General features: G+C 37.2%; 1 protein-coding gene across 12 annotated transcripts in view; it reads right to left on the bottom strand.

Annotated features, from left to right (window-relative positions):
- Window positions 1-21,401, bottom strand: part of PPARG (peroxisome proliferator activated receptor gamma) — a 146,605-nt gene that overhangs the window by 33,526 nt on the left and 91,678 nt on the right. For all 12 annotated transcript variants that reach the window (XM_009444919.5, XM_016940491.4, XM_063806609.1 and 9 more), the window contains 3 exons: window positions 21,052-21,279; window positions 19,493-19,662; window positions 8,212-8,350 (listed from right to left, as the gene is read on the bottom strand). In XM_009444919.5, the coding sequence (XP_009443194.3) occupies window positions 8,212-8,350; window positions 19,493-19,662; window positions 21,052-21,277 (535 nt within the window). In that variant the 5' untranslated portion in view covers window positions 21,278-21,279. The remainder of the gene's footprint in view (window positions 1-8,211; window positions 8,351-19,492; window positions 19,663-21,051; window positions 21,280-21,401) is intronic.

Raw genomic sequence — 21,401 nt, 5'->3', positions numbered from 1 at the left:
GCAAGAACTTTTAGCCTCTCTGGAAAGCAAGGGAATGAATACTGCACTGAATGCAGTCAGGAAGCTTAATTTCTAGTTTCAGCTCAGTGACAAACTAGCTATGTGGCTTTAAGAAAATTACTGAACTTCTCTGGTCTTCAACTGATTTATTTACTGAATGAGGAACTTAGAAAAGAAGATTCTAAAGTTTCCTTCCTCTAGCTCTAAATTTAGCTCTAAAGTTCTACAAATGTCTACATAGTACTCAAGAAAATGCTCTGCTCTCTTTTTAAAAGCAGTATTTGTCTAGTTTTTGAGGCTCAAAAAAAATTACATTCTGTCTGTTCTACAGATCTGGCACCTGTCACGCAGAGCAACTTCCAGAACACTGGCACGCAGTTTCCTATTTGGAATAATTCATCACCTACAGAGAAATCTGGTATCTTGGTAAAAAAAAATTATCAATATCAGAGCTGGTAGGCTCCCTTCAGGAAGACTGGGTTTGATAGAGACTCATTAACTTCTGGGAAAGCATATTAGCATTCCTTTATACAACACACTTCTATTGAGCTGAATGTAGCTGCTACTAGCATGTTATAGATTCGTATTGTGTATTTAGTACTGATATCGCTGAACACACAAACACCAAGCACATGGAATAGTTAGATGTCCTGCTTTTTGGATCTGGGTATAATGCTAAGAAACAATTAATCGGCATGTTTTTAAAACATCTACCTAATTGTAGAAGCATTAAAGACAAATGCTACTTAATTACTAAGGTTAATTAAAGCAGGTTTTCAAAATAATAAGTCAATAGAAAATAACAGAATGAAATAAGACAAGTCTTATTTTTGTCTTTCCACATCTAAGGGATGAATATGACATCATTATCAGGCTTTTGAAAAATAGTAAGGCTATGTCTTATGGTCAATTTTTCTACTTTTTATATGTTTGTTGCATACAAACAAGAACATGTGCTATTGCCAATAAGTTGTTTTCCCATCTCTCTTTAAAATTTTTTTTTTTTTTTTTAGAGACAGGGTCTTTCTCAATCACGCAGGTGGGAGTGTAGTGGCATGATCATAGCTTACTGCAATCTTCTGGGCTCAAGCAATCATTCTGCCTCAGCCTCCCAAGTGGCTGGGCCCACAGGCACACATGACCATGCCCAGCTAATTTTTTTTTTTTTTTGGTAGAGATGGGATCTCGCCAAAACTCCTGGCCCAAGTGATCCTCCTGCCTCAGTCTCCCAAAGTGCTGGAATTGCAGGTATGAGCCACTACACCTGGCTCACCTCTCTTTCTTTCCTTCCTTCTTTTCCTCCCTTCCTTTTTCCTTTTTCCCTCCCTCCCTTCCTTCCTTCCTCCCTTCCATCCTTTCTCTTGCTTTTCTTTCTTTCTTTTTTTTTTTTAAGGAGACAGGGTCTCATTCTCTTGCCTGGGCTGGAGCACAGTAGTGTGATCTTGGCTCACTGCAGCCTTGAACACCTGGGTTCAAGGGATGCTCCCACCTCAGCCTCCTGAGTAGCTGGGACCACAGGCATGCACCACCACGCTTGGCTCACTTCTCTTTCTTGAGGGAAAAAAAACAACTTGTGCCTGCTGGAGGTTCTGCAGGATTTGGCAATCTAATAACTATCCTTTTGTAGTTCCTCTAAAGGAAAACAAGGAGCAACTTTAGCACTAATATTAAATTATTTTTATGCAGAGGTACCATTTTTCACACTATTTGTAGAGGACATTTAAACATTTTCTTAGGTTTCTTTCAAAAATGAAGATGAGCAAAACACCACCAGCTCACCTTCTAACTCAATCTCTGATTCCCTGAAGTCTTCCTGACAACCTTTAATTCATTCACTGAACACTTGGTTGATGCAACACTGTGCTGCACAGATGGGGCTGGGGGAAAGGATGGAAAGGACATGTCTGGTAGGGGAGACTGGATAGATCACACAGATGAGTCTTTCTCTAGTGTGCCTCTCTGTACTGGCTCTGGCCTTTCTGCCCAGGTTGAAGGTTCTGACTCTACTATTACCTCCTCTTTAAGCTATCTTTCCTCCACCACTGAACTTACTGAAAGAGTTGTTTTCACTCCGTCTGTGTTTGTCACTTTCTATTCACTTCTCGATCTACTGCAGTCTAGCTTTGGGCTCACTGGGATTTACCAAAACTTTGTAAAAATCCTGAATGCTTTTCTCTCGGCCAGAACTAATGGCCTCTTCTAAGTTCTCAATAGACTTGAGCTCTTCAGTATTCTCCCAGCCTTTAATTCTGGTGACCATCTCCGCCCTCTTATTTCCAAAATTTCTTGTCCTGGTTCCTGCTGTTCTGGGTCCTCTAACATTCTGCCAGCTGCTCTCCAGATCTCTCTGATGGTGCCTCTCCCTTAGCTTGTATTCTGTGGTCCCTAGTGTGACCTCTCTAACCTACAATGGGTGCTGATGATTCCTGCTCTCTCTTTACTGAAATTTGGAGCCTTATTTTTCACATCCTCCTATATTCCTCTATACGTAGTTGCTGGATACTCTATAGGCATCTCTAACACAATATAAAACTGAATTTAAAATTTTCTCCTCCAAAATGGCTCTTATTCCTGTGTTCCTCTCTTGGTTAATTCATTCTATCACCCAAATTAGATATCCTAAATAATCTTTGACAACTTCTCTCCCTTCAAGTGCTTTTATTCATTGGTCACTGCTCTGATATTTCGCTCAATTTCCTTTCTTCTCACCCTTCTCAATGTCTTATTTCCTAATATTGCATTGGTCTTCAGATGGATTTCCCAATTCCAGTCTTTTCTCTATCATTTTTACTGCTATCGGTATTTTTTTTTTTTTTTTGGTAATATGTATCTGATCACTCTCTTGCTTTTTAAGGCACAATGTGATATCACAGGAAGGTATGAAACACATAGAAAAGGAAGAGCAGGGAATCAGAAAAGTCTCATGGGAAGGAAGGCATTTGAATGCAGCCTTGAATGTCAGGTAGAATTTCCACAAGGAACAGACAGACACATCAACAGAGGCCCAGAGGTATCCAAGCATAAGCCATTTTCCAGGAACAGCAAAATGCAGGGTTTGCCTGAAGTGTGAGTGGAAAGTGGGCAGGGGTGGGGAAAGGAGGTGGGCTCCGACATGGGCGGTTCTGGAGTCCATGCAGGGTAGAGGGACAGGGCAGCTGGAGCAAACATGTACTGCCACATGCATTAGGAGTTTGTTACCTTTTCTGAAAGTTAAGATTTGGGTAATTTTTCTTTACACAACCAAGAAGACTAAAGAAAAAAAAGGAATAGGTTAGCCAGACGCGGTGGCTCACGCCTGTAATCCCAGCACTTTGAGAGGCTGAGGTGGGCGGATCATGAGGTCAGGAGATCGAGACCATCCTGGCTAACACGGTGAAACCCCCGTCTCTACTAAAAATACAAAAAATTAGCCGGGCATGGTGGCGGGCGCCTGTAGTCCCAGCTACTCAGGAGGGTGAGGCAGGAGAATGGTGTGAGCCCGGGAGGTGGAGCTTGCAGTGAGCCTAGATCGCGCCACTGCACTCCAGCCTGGGCAACAGAGCGAGACTTTGTCTCAATAATAATGATAATAATAATACTAAAAAGGAATAGGTTAAAGTTGAAATCTAGTATTTGCCATTCAGAATTTTTCCTTTTCTCAATATACACTACAGCTGCTGTTTGCAAGGCACTGAGAGAACTACCTTAAAAATGTTGAGTGTCACAAAAATTTGTGAAATCTTTTTTTCTGGATTTTTATGAAGCCACTGAGAAACTATTTTGAAAGTTGTCAGTTTTTTTTTAAAAAATTACAAACTCTCTCTCATTTATATAATAAGACATCCTAGTCAGCAAAGCTAAGATTTCAATAGTTTTTAAATTTATGAAAAACATATTTTTAACCAAATCTCAATGTTATAGAGAAAACCTAACTGAATGATTCATAAACAACATGTCAATTCTTCTCTAGATTATTTTCTTAAATAGGTCAGGTGCAGTGGCACATGCCTGTAGTTTCAGCAACTCCAGATGCTGAGGTGAGCCCAGCCTAAGCAACACAGGGAGACTCCATCTCTAAAAATAGTAATAATAAATACAGAAAATTTAAAAAATAAAAAGGGCACTTAGCCTAAACTTACTATTTTATTATTTAGTTCATACATTAAAAAGAGCTCTGAATATGAATTATTCACTAGTCACAATTCTTTTTTTTTTTTTTTTTGAGACTGGGTCTTGCTCTGTTACCCAGACTGGAGTGCAGTGGTGCAATCATGGCTCACTGCAACTTCCACCCCCTGGGCTAAAGCGATCTTCCCACTCCAGACTCCCGAGTAGCTGAAACCACAGGCGCAAGCCATCACGCCTGACTAATTTTTTGTAGTTTTAGTAGACATGGAGTCTTGTCATGTTTCCCAGGCTGGTCTCGAACTCCTCAGCTCAATTGGTCCTCCGACCTTGGCCTCCCAAAGTGCTGGGATTACAGGCATGAGCCACCATGCCCGGCCCACAAGCTAAAATTCTTAATGACTAAATAATTTTATTAAAAATAAAGAGGACAAGGCCAGTGCGGTGGCTCACGCCTATAATCCTAGCACTTTGGGAGGCTGAGGTGGGCGGATCACCTGAGGTCAGGAGTTTGAGACCATCTTGGCCAACATGGTGAAGCCCCTTCTTTACTAAAAATACAAAAATCAGCTGGGTATGGTTTCTGGCACCTGTAATCCCAGCTACTCAGGAGGCTAAGGCAGGAAAATTGCTTGAACCTGGGAGGCGGAGGTTGCAGTGAGCCAAGATTGTACCATTGTACTCCAGACTGGGCGACAGAGCGAGACTCCATCTCAAAAAAAAAATAATAATAATAAAAAATAAAGAAGACATTTTTAAAATGTGATTACTATAAAGGACTTGGCAGCAGGATTTTAAAACAAAAATGACTACTTTGAAAATCTATAAAAATGCGTGCAAGAGCCCATCTGACTAAAGAAGCAACATTATCCATGAGTCTTTTTATCAAGATTCTGCAGACACCAGCTTCACTAACAAAGAGTAGTTGATGCAATGATCACTTGGTAAGTTACATACACCGCTGAGTGGCCTAGGAAGTGGGTCTGTATTTCTGCTTCATTTTCATTTTGAGCTTTCCTCTAAGGGCAGTGTCTAGACACAGTAGTGAATTGATTGTGCTTGAGATGACTCAGGAAGGCTTCTGAGCAATCGGTGGAATTAACCCATGGTCTAGAAATGATGGGTTGTTAAATGACCAAAATAATTAAGAATGTGTGTTTATTTTCATTACTTGCAGGAAAAAACATATTTCTGAAGCATATCAATCAGTCCTTCACCTGGGTACTTTTTCTACCCAATGCTGAAAGTGAATATTTGAGAAACTATGTTTCTAACTGGAAGAATTCTGAAACTATGTTCTTCTACAACATGTAGGCGATGTGTCACAATGAAAATGAAAGTTCCTTCTGAAGAGCTGTAACCCTACATAGCCTAGGATGCCATTTATACTTTCTCTAGCCCAGAGGCTCTGGATTTCTGCTTTCAGGCTACATCACTACATAACCATCAAACCAACTGCCCGAAATTGCTGAGCAATTGATCATAACATATAGACCTGATTCAGATATATAAATTATATTTTTATTTTTATGGTACCAAAACATACAGGTGAAAACTTTCAAATTCAGGCAACTGACATGCCAGGTGCCTACATATCTGTGAAGACCAGAGCACTGTAAGACACAGAATAGCTGGTTGAAAAGTGAAAAATCCAGTGAGTTAGGTTGTTTGATTATACAGAATCATAGAATTTTCAAAGTGAAAGGACATGGTGATCACTGATTTCAGTGACTATCCAACAACATTAGCAAGAGCCCCTAGGGTTCCCTACCAGTTCCTTCAGAAGCCTCCTTCAAAGCTGTGAGTGCATGGCCAAAGGGGAAGCTACATTCATCAACCAGACTAATCAGAGACCAGAGAGCAGAAATAAGGTTAACACGGAATGGAGTACGTTTGCCTTGGGGGACGTTTATGTTTTCCTGCGCATACTGAAAACAGCTGGGTGCTGATTTTGGTATAACACTCAGAGCCTCTTTTGATAAAAAGGCATTCTATATGAATGAAAACCCTGTTGGCTTCACATTGGTCAAAGCAATGGATTTTAAATAGTGACTCAACTTCCTAGAAAACTTTGTATTTAGAAATGTTTTCTTCATACAGCTAACAGGCAAAACTAATCAAAACCTTGTTGTTAGTCTGATGTTTATTTTCTGTGCAGCAAACAAACTCCCATAAAAACCTCTGAGGTTTTCTTAGTTATGTTTGCAATTTTTTAAGTGTTGAACTGCCTAAGTCTCTGATGTCATGACACTTAATTCATATATTTTCTTGCTTTTGCTAGAACTGAACAAACACTCCCTATCAAGATTGACCCTCTCTAGAAATAAAATTAATTGTCATATGAAGTCAAAATATGACCTATCAAGTTTATGATAGCTTTCTTTGACATTTATGGGAGGAGAAAATTATACCATCCATACTACATAGGTTGGGGTTTAAATAATATTTGCCTATAAACAATAAGCAATTGCAGATTGATTTTAAGTAAACGTATGCAATGCCTGTAAGCAACAGGAAATATATTTTACATCAATGTATGCACTGCCTGTAAGTAACAGGAATTATATTTTACATGAATGTGTGAAGTGATAATTTTTTAACAGGCAAAAAACAGTGTTAAAAGCGGAACTGGCATGCTTTCCTAGGCTGTCTCAGTGATAATGACCTCAAAGTCAATGATTTCTTCATAAAGATGAAATAAGTTTATTGCAACTTGATTGCATCACCTAAAATACAACCCTTGACTTGGAAGCTTGCCCTTATGTTTTATGAGGTCTGAAATAAAAAGGAAACTGATGGAACTGAACCAGCAAATTATTTTGCAATCCATGACTACAGTTGTATACAGCAGATGTAGTCAACTGTTGAGGAAAGTTGGACCAAATTTCCATCCTGTTCAGTACTGCTGATAGCTCTATTCAAAATACATTCTTGCCTTTAGAGGAACTGACCCATAGTAATCATACAGATAGAATTTTGTGAACTATTTTTAAAGGGTAGGTTATTAATCAATGAGTGACTCTCAAATATCTTGATGGTTTCCACTGTGAAAACCAAGTATCTGCATGATAGAGCAAAAATTTAATTTTCTCAGATGCTTTAGAGTACATATAGATGAAGACTGCCTTCTTACTAGATCAGTTTTGAGAGAGATGAAAACAAAAGAAAGAAAAAATAGGATAGCTGATGAAATGAAACTTCAAATTTAATTTGATCACGTTGGCATTTTTTATTCCTTGAGTGCATTGAAAAGAACTGATTAATACTAGACACATATAATACTATCAAGTTACACCTAAAATTTATTTTGTCAGCCAGGCAACCAATCAGAACCAAATAGTGACCAAGAATTATTTTTTCAAACACGTTTGTCTTCCAGGACCTTACTGAGTTAGTTCCACAGATCATGAAAACATGGGTCTTTTCTCAGGTCTTCTTCATCATTTCCCTTAAGTTGACACCCAAAGTCATAAGCTTGACTTTAGACACAGGTTTCAAACGTAGAAAGTTTTATTCTCTTATGTTTCTATGGCTTTGAAGTTTTGCAGAACTATAAAAATAATTTGTTTTACCCTTTCCACAACTCATGGACGTTCCTTGAAGTGAAGGAAACGAATACTCGTCTTTGCATAATAAACAGCAAAAAAAAAAAAAAAAAAAAAAAAAAAAAATTAAATGAATCTAAATTCTCATATGCCATTTAAAGTTTCAGACCCAGACATCTTCAGGATTTTCTTACATTTAAAGCAGAACGACACTATTGATACACAAAAGTAAATTTTAATTCTGTTTTTAATGCATAAGGCAATATAAAAATTAATCATGATGATCATTATATTTGTTCTAACACTAAAGTTTTTCCCATAATCCCCCAGATTTTTCAAGTCTCTTCTCCTCATGGCAGATGCCCAATCACAGAGAGAAAGGTTCTATAATAAAACTTTAAAAACACTGACCTAAATGAGAAATGTTTTATCGGCATGCAATATTTTAAATTCTGGCATTTGGTGGAAAAACTGTACACATTTTTGGCAATGGCTTTAGTGTCCACTGGTCTGGCAGCTATAATGAGAATAATAAACTATATGGTGATGACTGTTTACTTACCATTATGAGACATCCCCACTGCAAGGCATTTCTGAAACCGACAGTACTGACATTTATTTCTACTTTTTTTGTGGATCCGACAGTTAAGATCACATCTGTCATAGATAAGCTTCAATCTGATTGTTCTCCGGAAGAAACCCTGCAAAGGGATAAAAAAGAAGCAAATTTTAAGTCTTTATGACACATGGAAGCAGCAACCTACAGCGAAAGGTATACTGGCCTGGGAATCAGAAAAGGCAGGTTCTTGACACGATTCTGTCACTGGTGACTTTAGACAAGTCACTTAACCTCTCTGGAACTAAATGTTCTTTGCTATAAAATAAAGAACCAGAGGATCTCCAGGTCCCTTTTTTAGCTCTTAGACACTGACCACATCCAGCTGCGGCTTTCATTGGATCTTGGCTCTACATCTGGTTTTCAGCATGCTCTAAGAAGTGCTCTGGATTTAATGTAATGCAAATAAAACACCGTGTAATCAGTTAAGTCTCTCTGCAAATCATTCCAACAGCATGCCCCAGCCTTTGTAATTGTGCTAAGCAGCCTGGCAAAGTTATAATCATTTCATTCTAAAACATGATCAGGGCCAATAAAAATCCACATGTGGATAATTTTTTTGGAATTCTCTATGTTGCATAATTTCCTGCAGAATTTGTTTCACTTATTTATGTTGTTTAAAGTGTGCCCCATCATTGTTGTGGCTTACAGACAGAAAGAGACTATGGGAATAACATGAGAAGTAATCAGATAAATCCTCACAAAATCGACTGCTATCTCAAAATGGCAAATATGTCAATTTGAGGCCAACTGAATATTCTGCTATATTTACATCTTTGGAAAGAGCTGAAAAAAATCGAATTGGGCGTGTTTTCTGACTCCATTTTTTGGGTTCATCATATTCCTATTCATTTCTATTGTGTTTATCTTCATAAAACTTAATTGCTAATTCTTTCAAATGTATCTGGCCCTGTTTGGTGCAAAAAGCACTGCATTAGTATTGCTTTGGTCATTGACATGCATTTTGACTTTCTCCAAACGTCCATTTAGAACTTTGGATGAGTATGTTCTGATTACTTGACAGCTTCATTTAAATAATTAATAGCCATCTCTAAGCCAGCCTGTCCAAATTGAAGTCCTGACCCTCCCCTACAAACTCACTTCACTTGCGGCTTTCTCCATCTCAGCAGACGCAACGCCATCCTTCCAGTTTCTCAAGCCAAAATCCTTGAAATCACTCTTGACTTCTTTCTTTCCTCAATAAGAAAGCTTTCTCTAAATACACACTTGCCTATTTCCTTCATCACCTTCAAGTTTTGCATCTCACCTTCTCAATGGGGCTAAGCCAACCTATTTAATACTGTGGCCTGTCCCTGCCCCACCTCTCTTCTGGAACTCTTGATCTTCTTTACTCTGCTCCAGTTTTTCTCCTTTCCAATAGCACTTATGACTTTCTAACACACCACAGAATTTACTTATTATTGTTTTAGTGTTTATTTTCTGCCCCTCCTTCACTGCTCAATTAACATTATAAGTTCCTCAGGGGCAGGAATAGTCTCTTATACCCCTGGATGGAATCCAAATGCCTATGATAGTGCTAAATTAAAATTTGTGGAATTAATACAGATGTCATGTAACTTCCTTTCTGGGCCTCATCTTTTTCAACTATAAAATGAGAAAGCACTTCCATCTCTGGTAGTCTGTGATTCCCAATTGTGACTGAGATGTTACAAAGGCGATAGGCTTGACAAAGTAATCATTATTCTCAATTTTGGGTTTGTCATTTCCTTGATCTTTAAGAAAATATAGGCTGGGTGTGGTGGCTCACACCTGTAATCCCAACACTTTGACAGACTGAGGCGGATTGATCGCTTGAGTCCAGGAGTTCAAGACTAGCCTGGGCAACAAGGTGAAACCCTGTCTCTATAAAAAAATACAAAAAATTTAGGCAGGTGTGGTGGCATGCGCCTGTAGTCACAGCTACTACTCTGGCGGCTGAGATGGAAGGATCACATGAGCCCAGGAGGTCTAACTGCAGTAAGCCAAGCTATGATTGCACCACTGCACTCCAGTCTGGGTGACAGAGTGAGACATTGTCTCAAAAAAAAAAAAAAAAAGGAAGAAAATACAGCTTTATCACCTACTATGTAAAACAAAATAATATACTATTTAATTTTGCTTGTTTTGAGGCTTTACTAAGTGGTATTATACTATATGTAGTTTTCTGGGACACTATTAAAATTTGGTATGAGGTTTCTAACATTTAAGTTCTTGTTAGTGAAAGACTATGATTTACTCATTTTCATAATTATATAGTACTCCATTGGATGAATATACTATAATTTATTAACCTATTTGTCTGCGGATGGACGTTTGAAATGTCAATTTTTTGCTATTATGAGAAGAGTTTCTCTAAATATTCCTGTAAATATTTTTAAGTGGCATTTCTGGGTTGTACAATGTGTGAGTATTAAAATTTTACAAGATAATGCCAAATTGTTTTCCAAAGTGGCTACCAATGTACACTCCCCACAAGCGCTTTATGAAAATTGTAGTCTCTTCCACATTTGGTGCTGTCAGACTTCTTAATTTTGACAATCTGAAATGTATAAAATTGAATTTAAATCTTGATTTGTATGTCCCTGGCTTTTCACTTCCCAGTTTCTAACTGTCTTTTCCTTAAAATTGAATTTTAGACTTTTTAAAAAAATATGCTAGATATTAATCTGTTGTCTGTTACAGATGTTCAAATATCTTCTCTGTTTGGCTTACTATCCTTGAAATGTACTTTTTCAGTATTTTTGTTTTTTCAACCAATAGATATTTCATTTCACTCTTTTTGTTTTGTTTGTTTTTTGTTTTGAGACAGAGTCTCGCTCTCTTGCTCAGGCTGGAGTGCAGTGGTGCTATCTCGGCTCACTGCAACCTCCACCTCCCAGGTTCAAGCGATTCTTGGGCCTCAGCCTTCTGGGTAGCTGGGATTATAGGCATGCACCACCATACCTGGCTAATTTTTTTTTTTTTTTTTTTTTTTTTTGTATTTTTGGTAGAGATGGGGTTTCACCAAGTTGGCCAGGCTGGTCTTGAACTCCCAGCCTCAAGTGATCCACCCACCTTGGCCTCCCAAAGGCCTGAGATTACAGACGTGTGCCACTACGCCTGGCTCACTCTCATTCTTGAGAGATAACCGAGTACTCAGTTATTTTCTCTTAACACTTTGAATTCCATTATCCTTCTGCTTCCATTTTGCTGTTGAGAACTCTCTTGTCAATTTACTTCTAAGGTGATCTACCTTTTTCTCTTTGGTTGCTTTTATACTCTCTATTTGTCTTTAGTATTCGGCAGTTTAACGGCAGTGTGTTTGGGCATGAATTTCTTTTCATTTACCTTCTTGGATATGTTGTTTATGCATTACGGCTTCACATGTTCATCAGTACTGGACTCCAGTTAGATAAGTACTAGACTTTCTTATTCTAGCCTTCACATTTCTGAATGCCTCTTTTTTATTTTCCATCTTCTTCTCACTACTTACTCACTAATATTGATTGCCAAAGTAAAAATCAGAACAGAAGCAAAATAACATGAAAATATATAATTACACTGGCAAAAGTAAAAACAAACATTTCTCACTAAAGTTCATTAGTGAGAACAGTTCTGCACTTTACTCTTCCATTGATCAGTGAAGAAGACATACCTCTTTAATATTCAAAGATCCTATGAATCCTTCAAGAACTAAGAGCCTTCAAATTCCAGCAGATCCTGGATAGGGCATATTCTTTAAGACACTGTTGCTTTCATTCTGGTAATTTCTTTGCATATCTCTTTCAGTTTCAGGTTTTTCTTCTGCTGTGTCCAGTAAGCTATCTAACCCTTCCACTGAATTTTTATTTCAATAATTATACTTTTAACTTTTAGAAGCTTCACCTTTTTTTACTTGGTTTTCAAATCATCCTGGTTATTCCTAATAGTTTATTGTTGCAAGCCTATGCCCTCTTCCTTTAAATAATTCATAATAGCTTTTTTATATTCTGTATCAGGCAATCCCAATTTCTGCTTTCCCCAGGTAGAGGAAGAGCAGGGAGTCTGTATCAGTTTTCTTGTTGATGATGAATGTCATTCAAGATGGTTAGCTTCTCACATGCTTGCTGATATTATTTGGAACTAGTTTCTTGACCTTACACTGGGGGACTCCTACAAGGTCTGAATTAGGAATTCAGTAGCCAGGGGTGCTACTGACTTATGACTATTTCAGACACTATTGAGAATCCTGGCTTAATTCAGAAGCCCTACACTTAGCTCCTTCTCACTGATTGCTCAGAAAACTGCTACAGCCATCCACCTTTGGGGCAATGCTCACCACTGTACCTCTCTGGGCATCTATCATGGGGAAAACCCTGACCTGCTAAGTGTGCCTGCAGCCCACAGCTTGGAACTGAGGGTATGTTTGTTTCATTTTGTTTCATTGATGTTGTTTTGGACAGTTTTCTCTACCTCTTGTGAGATCAGCAATGTCTTAAAGAATATGCCCGATGTCGAATTTGCTGGCAGTTGAAGTCTCTTTAATTCTCAAAGGGTTCTGAGGACTTTCAGATATCAAAAAGTTTTTTTTTTCACAGATGAATAGAATGCTGATGTATAGAACTGTTCTCATTGATAAATGTTGGTGAAAATTTTGATGTTTGCCATTGTGATCATAGATATTTTATGATATTCCTTGACTTCTCTTTTGATTCTTGCTTTTTAAAGACTAATATTAGTGGGTGAAAATGCTACTTGGCTAGCTGACAGCTGGATGGCTCACAGAGTGCTCAGTTATTTGGCATGGTTAGGAGAGGAAGGTTTTTTTGATAAGAGAATTATTGATCCCTTCCTTACACCGTATACAAAAATTAACTCAAGATGGATTAAAGACTTAAATGTAAGACCTAACACCATAAAAACCCTAGAAGAAAACCTAGGCAATACCATTCAGGACATAGGCATGGGCAAAGACTTCATGTCTAAAACACCAAAAGCAATAGCAACAAAAGCCAAAATTGACATATGGGATCTAATTAAACTAAAGAACTTCTGCACAGCAAAAGAAACTATCATCAGAGTGAACAGGCAACCTACAGAATGGGAGAAAATTTTTGCAATCTACCCATCTGACAAAGGGCTAATATCCAGAATCTACAAAGAACTTAAACAAATTTACAAGAAAAAAACAAACAACCCCATCAAAAAGTGGGTAAAGGATATGAACAGACACTTCTCAAAAGAAGACATTTATGCAGCCAACAGACATATGAAAAAATGCTCATCATCACTGGCCATCAGAGAAATGCAAATCAAAACCACAATGAGATACCATCTCACGCCAGTTAGAATGACGATCATTAAAAAGTCAGGAAACAAACAGACGCTGGAGGGGATGTGGAGAAATAGGAATGCTTTTACACTGTTGGTGGGAGTGTAAATTAGTTCAACCATTGTGGAAGACAGTGTGGCAATTCCTCAAGGATCTAGAACTAGAAATACCATTTGACCCAGCAATCCCATTACTGGGTATATATCCAAAGGATTATAAGTCATGCTACTATAAAGACACATGCACACATATGTTTATTATGGCACTATTCACAATAGCAGAGACTTGGAACTGACCCAAATGTCCATCAATGATTGACTGGCTTAAGAAAATGTGGCACATATACACCATAGAATACTATGCAGCCATAAAAAAGGATGAGTCCATATCCTTTGCAGGGGCATGGATGGAGCTGGAAACCATCATCCTAAGCAAACTGTCACAAGGACAGAAAACCAAACACTGCACGTTCTCACTCATAGGTGGGAGTGGAACAATGAGAATGCATGGACACAGGGCGGGGAACATCACACACTGGGGCCTGTCAAGGGGTGGAGGGTTGGGGGAGGGACAGCATTAGGAGAAATACCTAATGTAAATGACAAGTTGATGGGTTCAGCAAATCAACATGACACATGCATAACTATGTAACAAACCTGCATGTTGTGCACATGTACCCTAGAACTTAAAGTATAAGAATAATAAAAAAAGAAAAGATAACCTCAAGGTTATGGTTTTATTGCCCTGTAGAACATTAACCATTCTGAATCTTATCTCAGGATTCTTTCTTTCAGTGACTATATATTCTTGGTCCTTCAAGTTCTTCTTTGAACTAGATTTACCATCCTGCTTTTCCCTCGTTAATGGGTTTTAAATAAATCTTTGACACATGTTCAAAAAAAAAAAAAGAGAATTAAGTTTAATTCTTATAATGGAAATTTCTGACATGTCTCAGCTGATGCCTTTCAAAAGTGTATCACATTTTTTGTGATGATCCAAGGTCTTTCAATGAATAATCATTCTGAACATTATACACTGTATATGTAAATAAAATCTTGAACTGAATACACAGATCCTAGCATGCATCTTGGAACTTGCTTTTACTTTTTTTACACCGAGTTCATGATAACCAAGTGTTTTCTTGTTATGTGACTCAATGAATCTAGAGAGGAAGATGTAAGGATATTATCGAGTGCTTTTCTGTAAAATTATTTATCGATTTACAGAACAAGGCTGGCTTCTCCAAATTTTCTTCATATTACTGATGAAGAAACACTCTAATAACACTTTTTTATTATTTTAGAGTCCATAGAACAATGCATTTTCAACAACTTACTCTTCTGATGATCAGGAAGTCTGTGATGTGGTGTGTTAGAGATGCATCAGTCACCATTTGAGAAAATTGTTTTGTGTATATATTTATTCTAATGTCTGCACATTTGTCTGCTAGAAAGTAACAGACAAATTTTTCATATCATTTGAAAAATTTTCTTTGATCTCTCCTTAATTGCTTTAATTTTAACAAAACATCAGGGACAATGAGACCCCAGAATGGTGTTGTTGATTTTACAATGAAATTAACAGCCCTGTGCTGGGCTTGCAGTTGGCTTTCCCATGAAGCAGTCTGGCCCCTGGAAGTTGGATTAATAAGCTACGACTGGCAGGTGAGAAGAATTAAAACTCTTTCTGAAGTAGGGATGAATAGACATACAAGTGGCTAACAAGCATACGGCATTCTTTTGTATACAGAAATACAAACTTAGATTACATTGTATTGTATGGTAGACTGTATTTACTTATATCTTTAGGTACGGCTATGGTTCCAAAATGATCTTTCACTAAAGATAAAAAATAGGATGGAACTTACCAAAGAAAAAAATATATCTCTAACATGTAAACAACAAATAAACGATAGCTTTCCAAGCTCTAAATTATATATATCTTTCAGTTGCTAAAGGTTTTATTTTACATAAGTTTGCAATATTAACACACCCAAGAATCTGTAACTATTTCACCTTAATTCAAACCCAATCTACTCATTCTCATCTGTCTGACTGAATTTTTGGCAAGAATCACTAATATAAACCTGTTCCATTTACATTGTAAAATTGTTTAGGAAGATCTACCAAAAATTGTTTTATGCTGTGTTTATTCTTTTCAATCCATAGATAAGCCTGCAGCTTTGTGGTCAACTGTATTTTAATTATGAATATAACCCACATTTTACTACGACAGCAAATGTGAAGCTTCCAAAACACCTCTCAGAAAATACATGCAGATGAGTTAAACACATTTGCTAATTCCATTTTCCTGGTTTTTTTATTGCATATTGGTTATAAGCTAAGGAGATGTCTTTACTGACAGCCACTGGTCTAATGCAGCAGTATTCAGAACGTGGCAGCAATTTTGTTTAGTTTCAAAGTAGCAAAGAATGAGTAACTGCATTTCTTCAGAATGAGACTGAAGGCTTTATGGTTGCAAGATCCCTTTACTCTTTTTAAAATTATAGAAGACCCCAAAGAGATTTTGTTTATGTGGGCTATCTTTACTGACATTTATCACACTAGAAATTACAACTGAGAAATTATTATATACAAGAACACATAAGCAAACATTCCATTAGCTACCAGAGCTATGTCATCATCCTACATCATGTAGCTTCCAGAACACTCCACATACACTCCTGAGAGAATGAAACTGAAAAAAGTAATAAAAATCATTATTATGAATATAGTTTCAACTTCATGGATGCCTTGAAAGGGTCCAAGCCCCAGACCACACTTTGGGAACTGCTGATGTATACTTGAAGAAGCCAAATGATAATGTTTCATTATGTAACCACATCCTACCAATATCATCTGAATCATTTTATAGATGAGAAAACCTGAGTAGGATGTGGTTAAATAATGATGTATGCAAATGTACCTCACATAGTATCTGGTACATACTAAGAATTCAATAAAAATCAGAATAAGAATTCAAAAAAAGTTTCCTTTTTCGACCCATCATCCATTTAGGAATCAAGATGTCCTAATTCTTTCCTAACTGCTGTTCTATATCTTTACGCCGAATAAAAACCCCAGCCGAGGCAGGGTTTATTTTATAAGGTAAATATTTATGAACAATTTATTCTGTGCAATCAGTATATAATAAATGCTATTTTATTCATTGAGTATATTAAAATTATTTTAAAAGACTGCATATCAAAATATAAGTGGATTCACATATTTTCTTTATATTAAGTAGTATATTACTAAATGTTTAAATTTTCCAAGAATAATATTTTTCTTATTCTTACCTTTAAAATGTGTAGATGTCTATTTTCCCTTTCCAAGGGAGTAAAACCTTCCTTACATTTTAGTCTAGGAATTCTGGAATCCACATTTTGGATGGTTTGCAAATTACTGCAGGTTAGTATAGAATACGCTTAGTTTTCTTCTATGTTTGCTTTTTAATCTATGATAGGTTAAGGACTCCCCTAGAGTCTTCAGGTTTTATTAAGTATTTTTTCTCCCTCCCTGCTTTCTACCCTTTCTAATCCTAAGTTGAAGGCACTTGGATTTCCTCCTCTCTCTTCTCTTTTTGCTACTCTTCTTCCCTGCTTGCTTTTAAGTTTTAGTGCCCTCAGAACTTAGATTTATCGCTATAACCAACTACTGACAATGTTCTTGTCTTTCCATTTTCAGCTGTTTTCAGTAATGTTAGCTTTCCACAAATTTGTGACTAATAGGATTATGGTGGAACTATTTGCTTAAAAGTTTTAGTTTTCTAAGTGCTTTACTAGCCCATAAAAAACAATAACTTATTGTGGAACCTTAAACCAACCATGCTGTTTTTATTTATTTATAGTTGTAAATTATCAACATGACCAAAACAGAATGGTTTCTTCAGATAAATATGGCTCAGAATTTAGCAACAGTTTATTCACTCAAAAACGGTACCCAACTCAGTAAAAATAAACTCTAACTCATTAAATCTAACAATAAAACTCAATAAAACCACAAAACACTCAATAAAAAATCTAAGTCAATAAAATGACATGTTCTTACTACTCATCAAGATCTTAGATAATTGACTTAATACAATGATTTCGTATAAGGTCATAAATATTTTAACTTGGTTTAAATTACAGAATGAACGGGTTTTAGTGTTTTAAATGAAAGCATCTCTTGCCAGAGTGTTTCAAAGTGTCATTTTGAAATTACAGAACTTAGAGATGAATAAGACCTTGTGTAGCCAATCTAACCAAGTCATTTTACATATGAGGGGCCTGATGAAGGATACAATGTGTATGTGACTGGCTAATGACTTTGGAAAGTGGCAGAGCTGACCTCTGGTTTGTCCCTTTTCACTGTATTAGGTTGCCTTTAGAGTAAAAACTGTTTCAATTGAAGGGACTTTAGAGATCACGTAATTCAGTGTCATTTTATTTATTTACTTATTTATTTATTTATTTTTGGAGTTAGGGTCTTGCTTTTGTGACCCAGGCTGGAGTGCAGTGGTATGATCATAGCTCACTGCAGCCTTGAACTTCTGGGATCAAGGGATCCTCTTACCTAAACCTCCCAAGAAGCTAGGACTACAGGCATGTGCCACCACGCCTGGTTAATTTTTTAAAAATTTTGTAGGGATGGGGTCTCACTATGCTACCCAGACTGGTCTTGAACCCCTGGGCTCAAGCGATCCTCCTGCCTTGGCCTCCCAAAGTGTTGGGATTAGAGGCGTGAGCCACCACACTCAGCCACAATCATTTTATAGATGAGAAAACCTGGGTAGGATGTGGTTAAATACTGATGTATGAAAACGTTACCTCATACAGTATTTGGCATGTAGTAAGAATTCAATAAAAATCAGTTTCCTTTTTTGGCCCATCATCCATTTAGGAACCAAGATGTCCTAAAGCTTTCCTAACTGTTGTTCTGTATCTTTACGTAGAATAAAAAGCCCAATAAGCAGGTGTTTATTTTATAAAGTGAATATTTATGAACAGTTTATTTTGTGCAATGCATATATAATAAATTAGTACTATTTTTGCGTTGTGTATATTAAAATTATCTTAAAAGACTGCATATCAAAATATGAGTGGATTCACATATTTTCTTAATAATTAAACAATAAATTACTAAACGTCTGAATTTTCCAAAATACCCTTTTCACAAAGGAAAGAGATGAGGATAAATAGTATCTCCTTTCCCACACTGTTATACCTCCTTATCTGTCCATGTATGTGGCTCACATTGATGCTGGAATAAGGAAACATGAGGCACTGCTTTGAGAGCCAACACCACCTAAGGAGTCAGGGTCTAGACTGTGGTCTGCCACTTACTAAGGGATGACCTTGGCAAGTTTTACTAACCTGTAATTTCTACATCTGCAATGTGGCCATAAAGAAGTCCAATCTTATAGGATTGCTCTAGGGATCCAAAGATATGCATATATAAATAATCTGTAAAATCTTTTGTCTATACAATATTACACGGTATAGCAAAAATAAATAAATAAATAAATAAATAAACAACAGCGAATGCAGGAAATCTGCATCCTGGTTCCAGGTCATCACTGTCTTGCCATGACACCTTGGAGAAGTCACCTTTTTGTAAAAATCTGCAAGAGGCAAGGATTAAATTAGATCAGTGTCTCAAAGAATCAATTTGGAGAAACGAATGTGGGGCAAAGCAGCCCAACTTTTATCCACTTTCTTAGGCTTTCAAATATTATATCATCCTTTGGGAGGCTGAGGTGGGAGGATCACTTGAGCCCAGGAGCTCAAGGCTGCAGTGTGCTAGGATAGCACCACTGCACTCTAGTCTGGGTGACAAAACAAGATACTCTTCCATGAAGAAAAAAAATTCATATATTGTATCACCTAAAAAAGGGGTTCTGCTGAAATGAAATAATAGTTTCAACAATTTCTTTGAAGACTTTTTTTTTAATTACCTTGCATCCTTCACAAGCATGAACTCCATAGTGAAATCCAGAAGCTTTATCTCCACAGACACGACATTCAATTGCCATGAGGGAGTTGGAAGGCTCTTCATGAGGCTTATTGTAGAGCTGAGTCTTCTCAGAATAATAAGGTGGAGATGCAGGCTCCACTTTGATTGCACCTGTGTATGGAGACATGGGAGAGGATAATTATCCCATGAAAATAGTCCTAAAAAGGCAACAGGGCAAGCCACCATAGTACACCTTCATGCTGTATTTGTATTGTTTCAGTGTAAAAGCACAGTGGAACATGAAAAAACACTGGAGTTAAGGCAAGAAAAAGAAGGGTTTGTAATCACAGGCAAGTTGTAACATCTCTAAGCCTCACCTGTAAATATAAAATGGGAATGAGAATTAAGTCTGTGGCTCTATGACCCCCAGTACCCTGCAATACTACAGCTGTAACAGACAACATAGAGGATTTGAGACAAGGAAGCTTATTTTGCTAGGAAATGTTCTGTCTTTGGTATTCATCACAATATTAAATTATACATTTTATTTAAATATTCCATTTTATAAGTATTTTGAAACAACTTGCAAAAGAACCACAGAAGGAACACCACTGTGAAAAGAGGTCATGGTATGCCTAGCTTGAGGTGCATGAAAAATACGAGCCCAGGTTACCATTAGTGTTCAGTCAAAGGAGGTGGTTTGTGAAATAATCTTTGACAGAGCGTGGCGGAACTTATGGAAGTAAGCCCTACCTTTTACTAGTTAGGCTCAGGGCTACTAAATTTCCATATTAGGCTCTAACTGAAAACCGCATAGATAAATATAACTAAGCATATTATTTATCTTTAAAAGCCACTAGAAATACAGGAAGTTCTTACTTGTCAAGTAATGATTGCCAATTACATAGTGGTGGCTTTGGAAAACCAGCATGTCAGCCCACACATGATAAAAATCAAGGAAATAGCATCATAGAAATACATTTTATCTCAAAAAGTGCAGTTCTAGTTTTTCTTGAGTCTGATGTTTTGATGTTGATTTAGTTAATGGCATGAAAATTTATCAATAGGCTACAATGGTAAAACGAATTTGTGCTCAAAAGTAGGTTTCAGTATAAACTTCTGAAAGGACATACTAGAAAAAATGTACTGTAGTAGCAGTAATATAGTGAAGATAAGTTATATAATACAAAGTGACTTGGAATTGTTACTTATTAACTTATAAGCGGCCAAAATAATTCAAAGTTTGGATGATGGACTCTTAGCCCGAGATACAACTGACAGTGTAATCAAGGTAGAAAATGTCCCTAAGAAGGAAGTAAGCAAGAAAGGAAAGAAGAGAGGAAGGAAGGAGGGGGGGAAGGCAAGATTGACCTGGTGCCAGCTCCCTTCCTGGCATTTCATAGATACCTAATATTTCATGGATAAATGGGTGAATAAATGAATGGTGAATGCCTTCTCTATTAGATTTCTAGTCTCTGGAGCATTATTTATTACAGGGTTACTGAGAGATGAGTCCAATTCTAGTCCTAGTAGTCTCAAAAGTGAAAATAAACATCATACTTTGGTACTCTTGAAGTTTCAGGTCATACTTATAATCCGCAACCATTGGATCTGTTCTTGTGAATGGAATGTCTTCATAATGTGGAGTAGAAATGCTGGAGAAGTCAACAGTAGTGAAGGGCTTGATGTCAAAGGAGTGGGAGTGGTCTTCCATTACGGAGAGATCCACGGAGCTGATCCCAAAGTTGGTGGGCCAGAATGGCATCTCTGTGTCAACCATGGTCATTTCTGAAAGGAAAAATAGACTAGCTGTGAAGTTAAGTCCTAGAGAACACAGCAATCTCACAGAGTTTCAGAAAGAGAAATGAAAAGAGTCTTTGGCAAAGTAATCTCATCTGGGCGCTCACAAC

Source organism: Pan troglodytes, chromosome 2 (genome assembly GCF_028858775.2).
Source record: "Pan troglodytes isolate AG18354 chromosome 2, NHGRI_mPanTro3-v2.0_pri, whole genome shotgun sequence".
NCBI lineage: Eukaryota > Metazoa > Chordata > Mammalia > Primates > Hominidae > Pan > Pan troglodytes.
The sequence above is the reverse complement of the archived record's forward strand: the minus strand, read 5'-3'. Positions and strand labels throughout refer to the sequence as shown.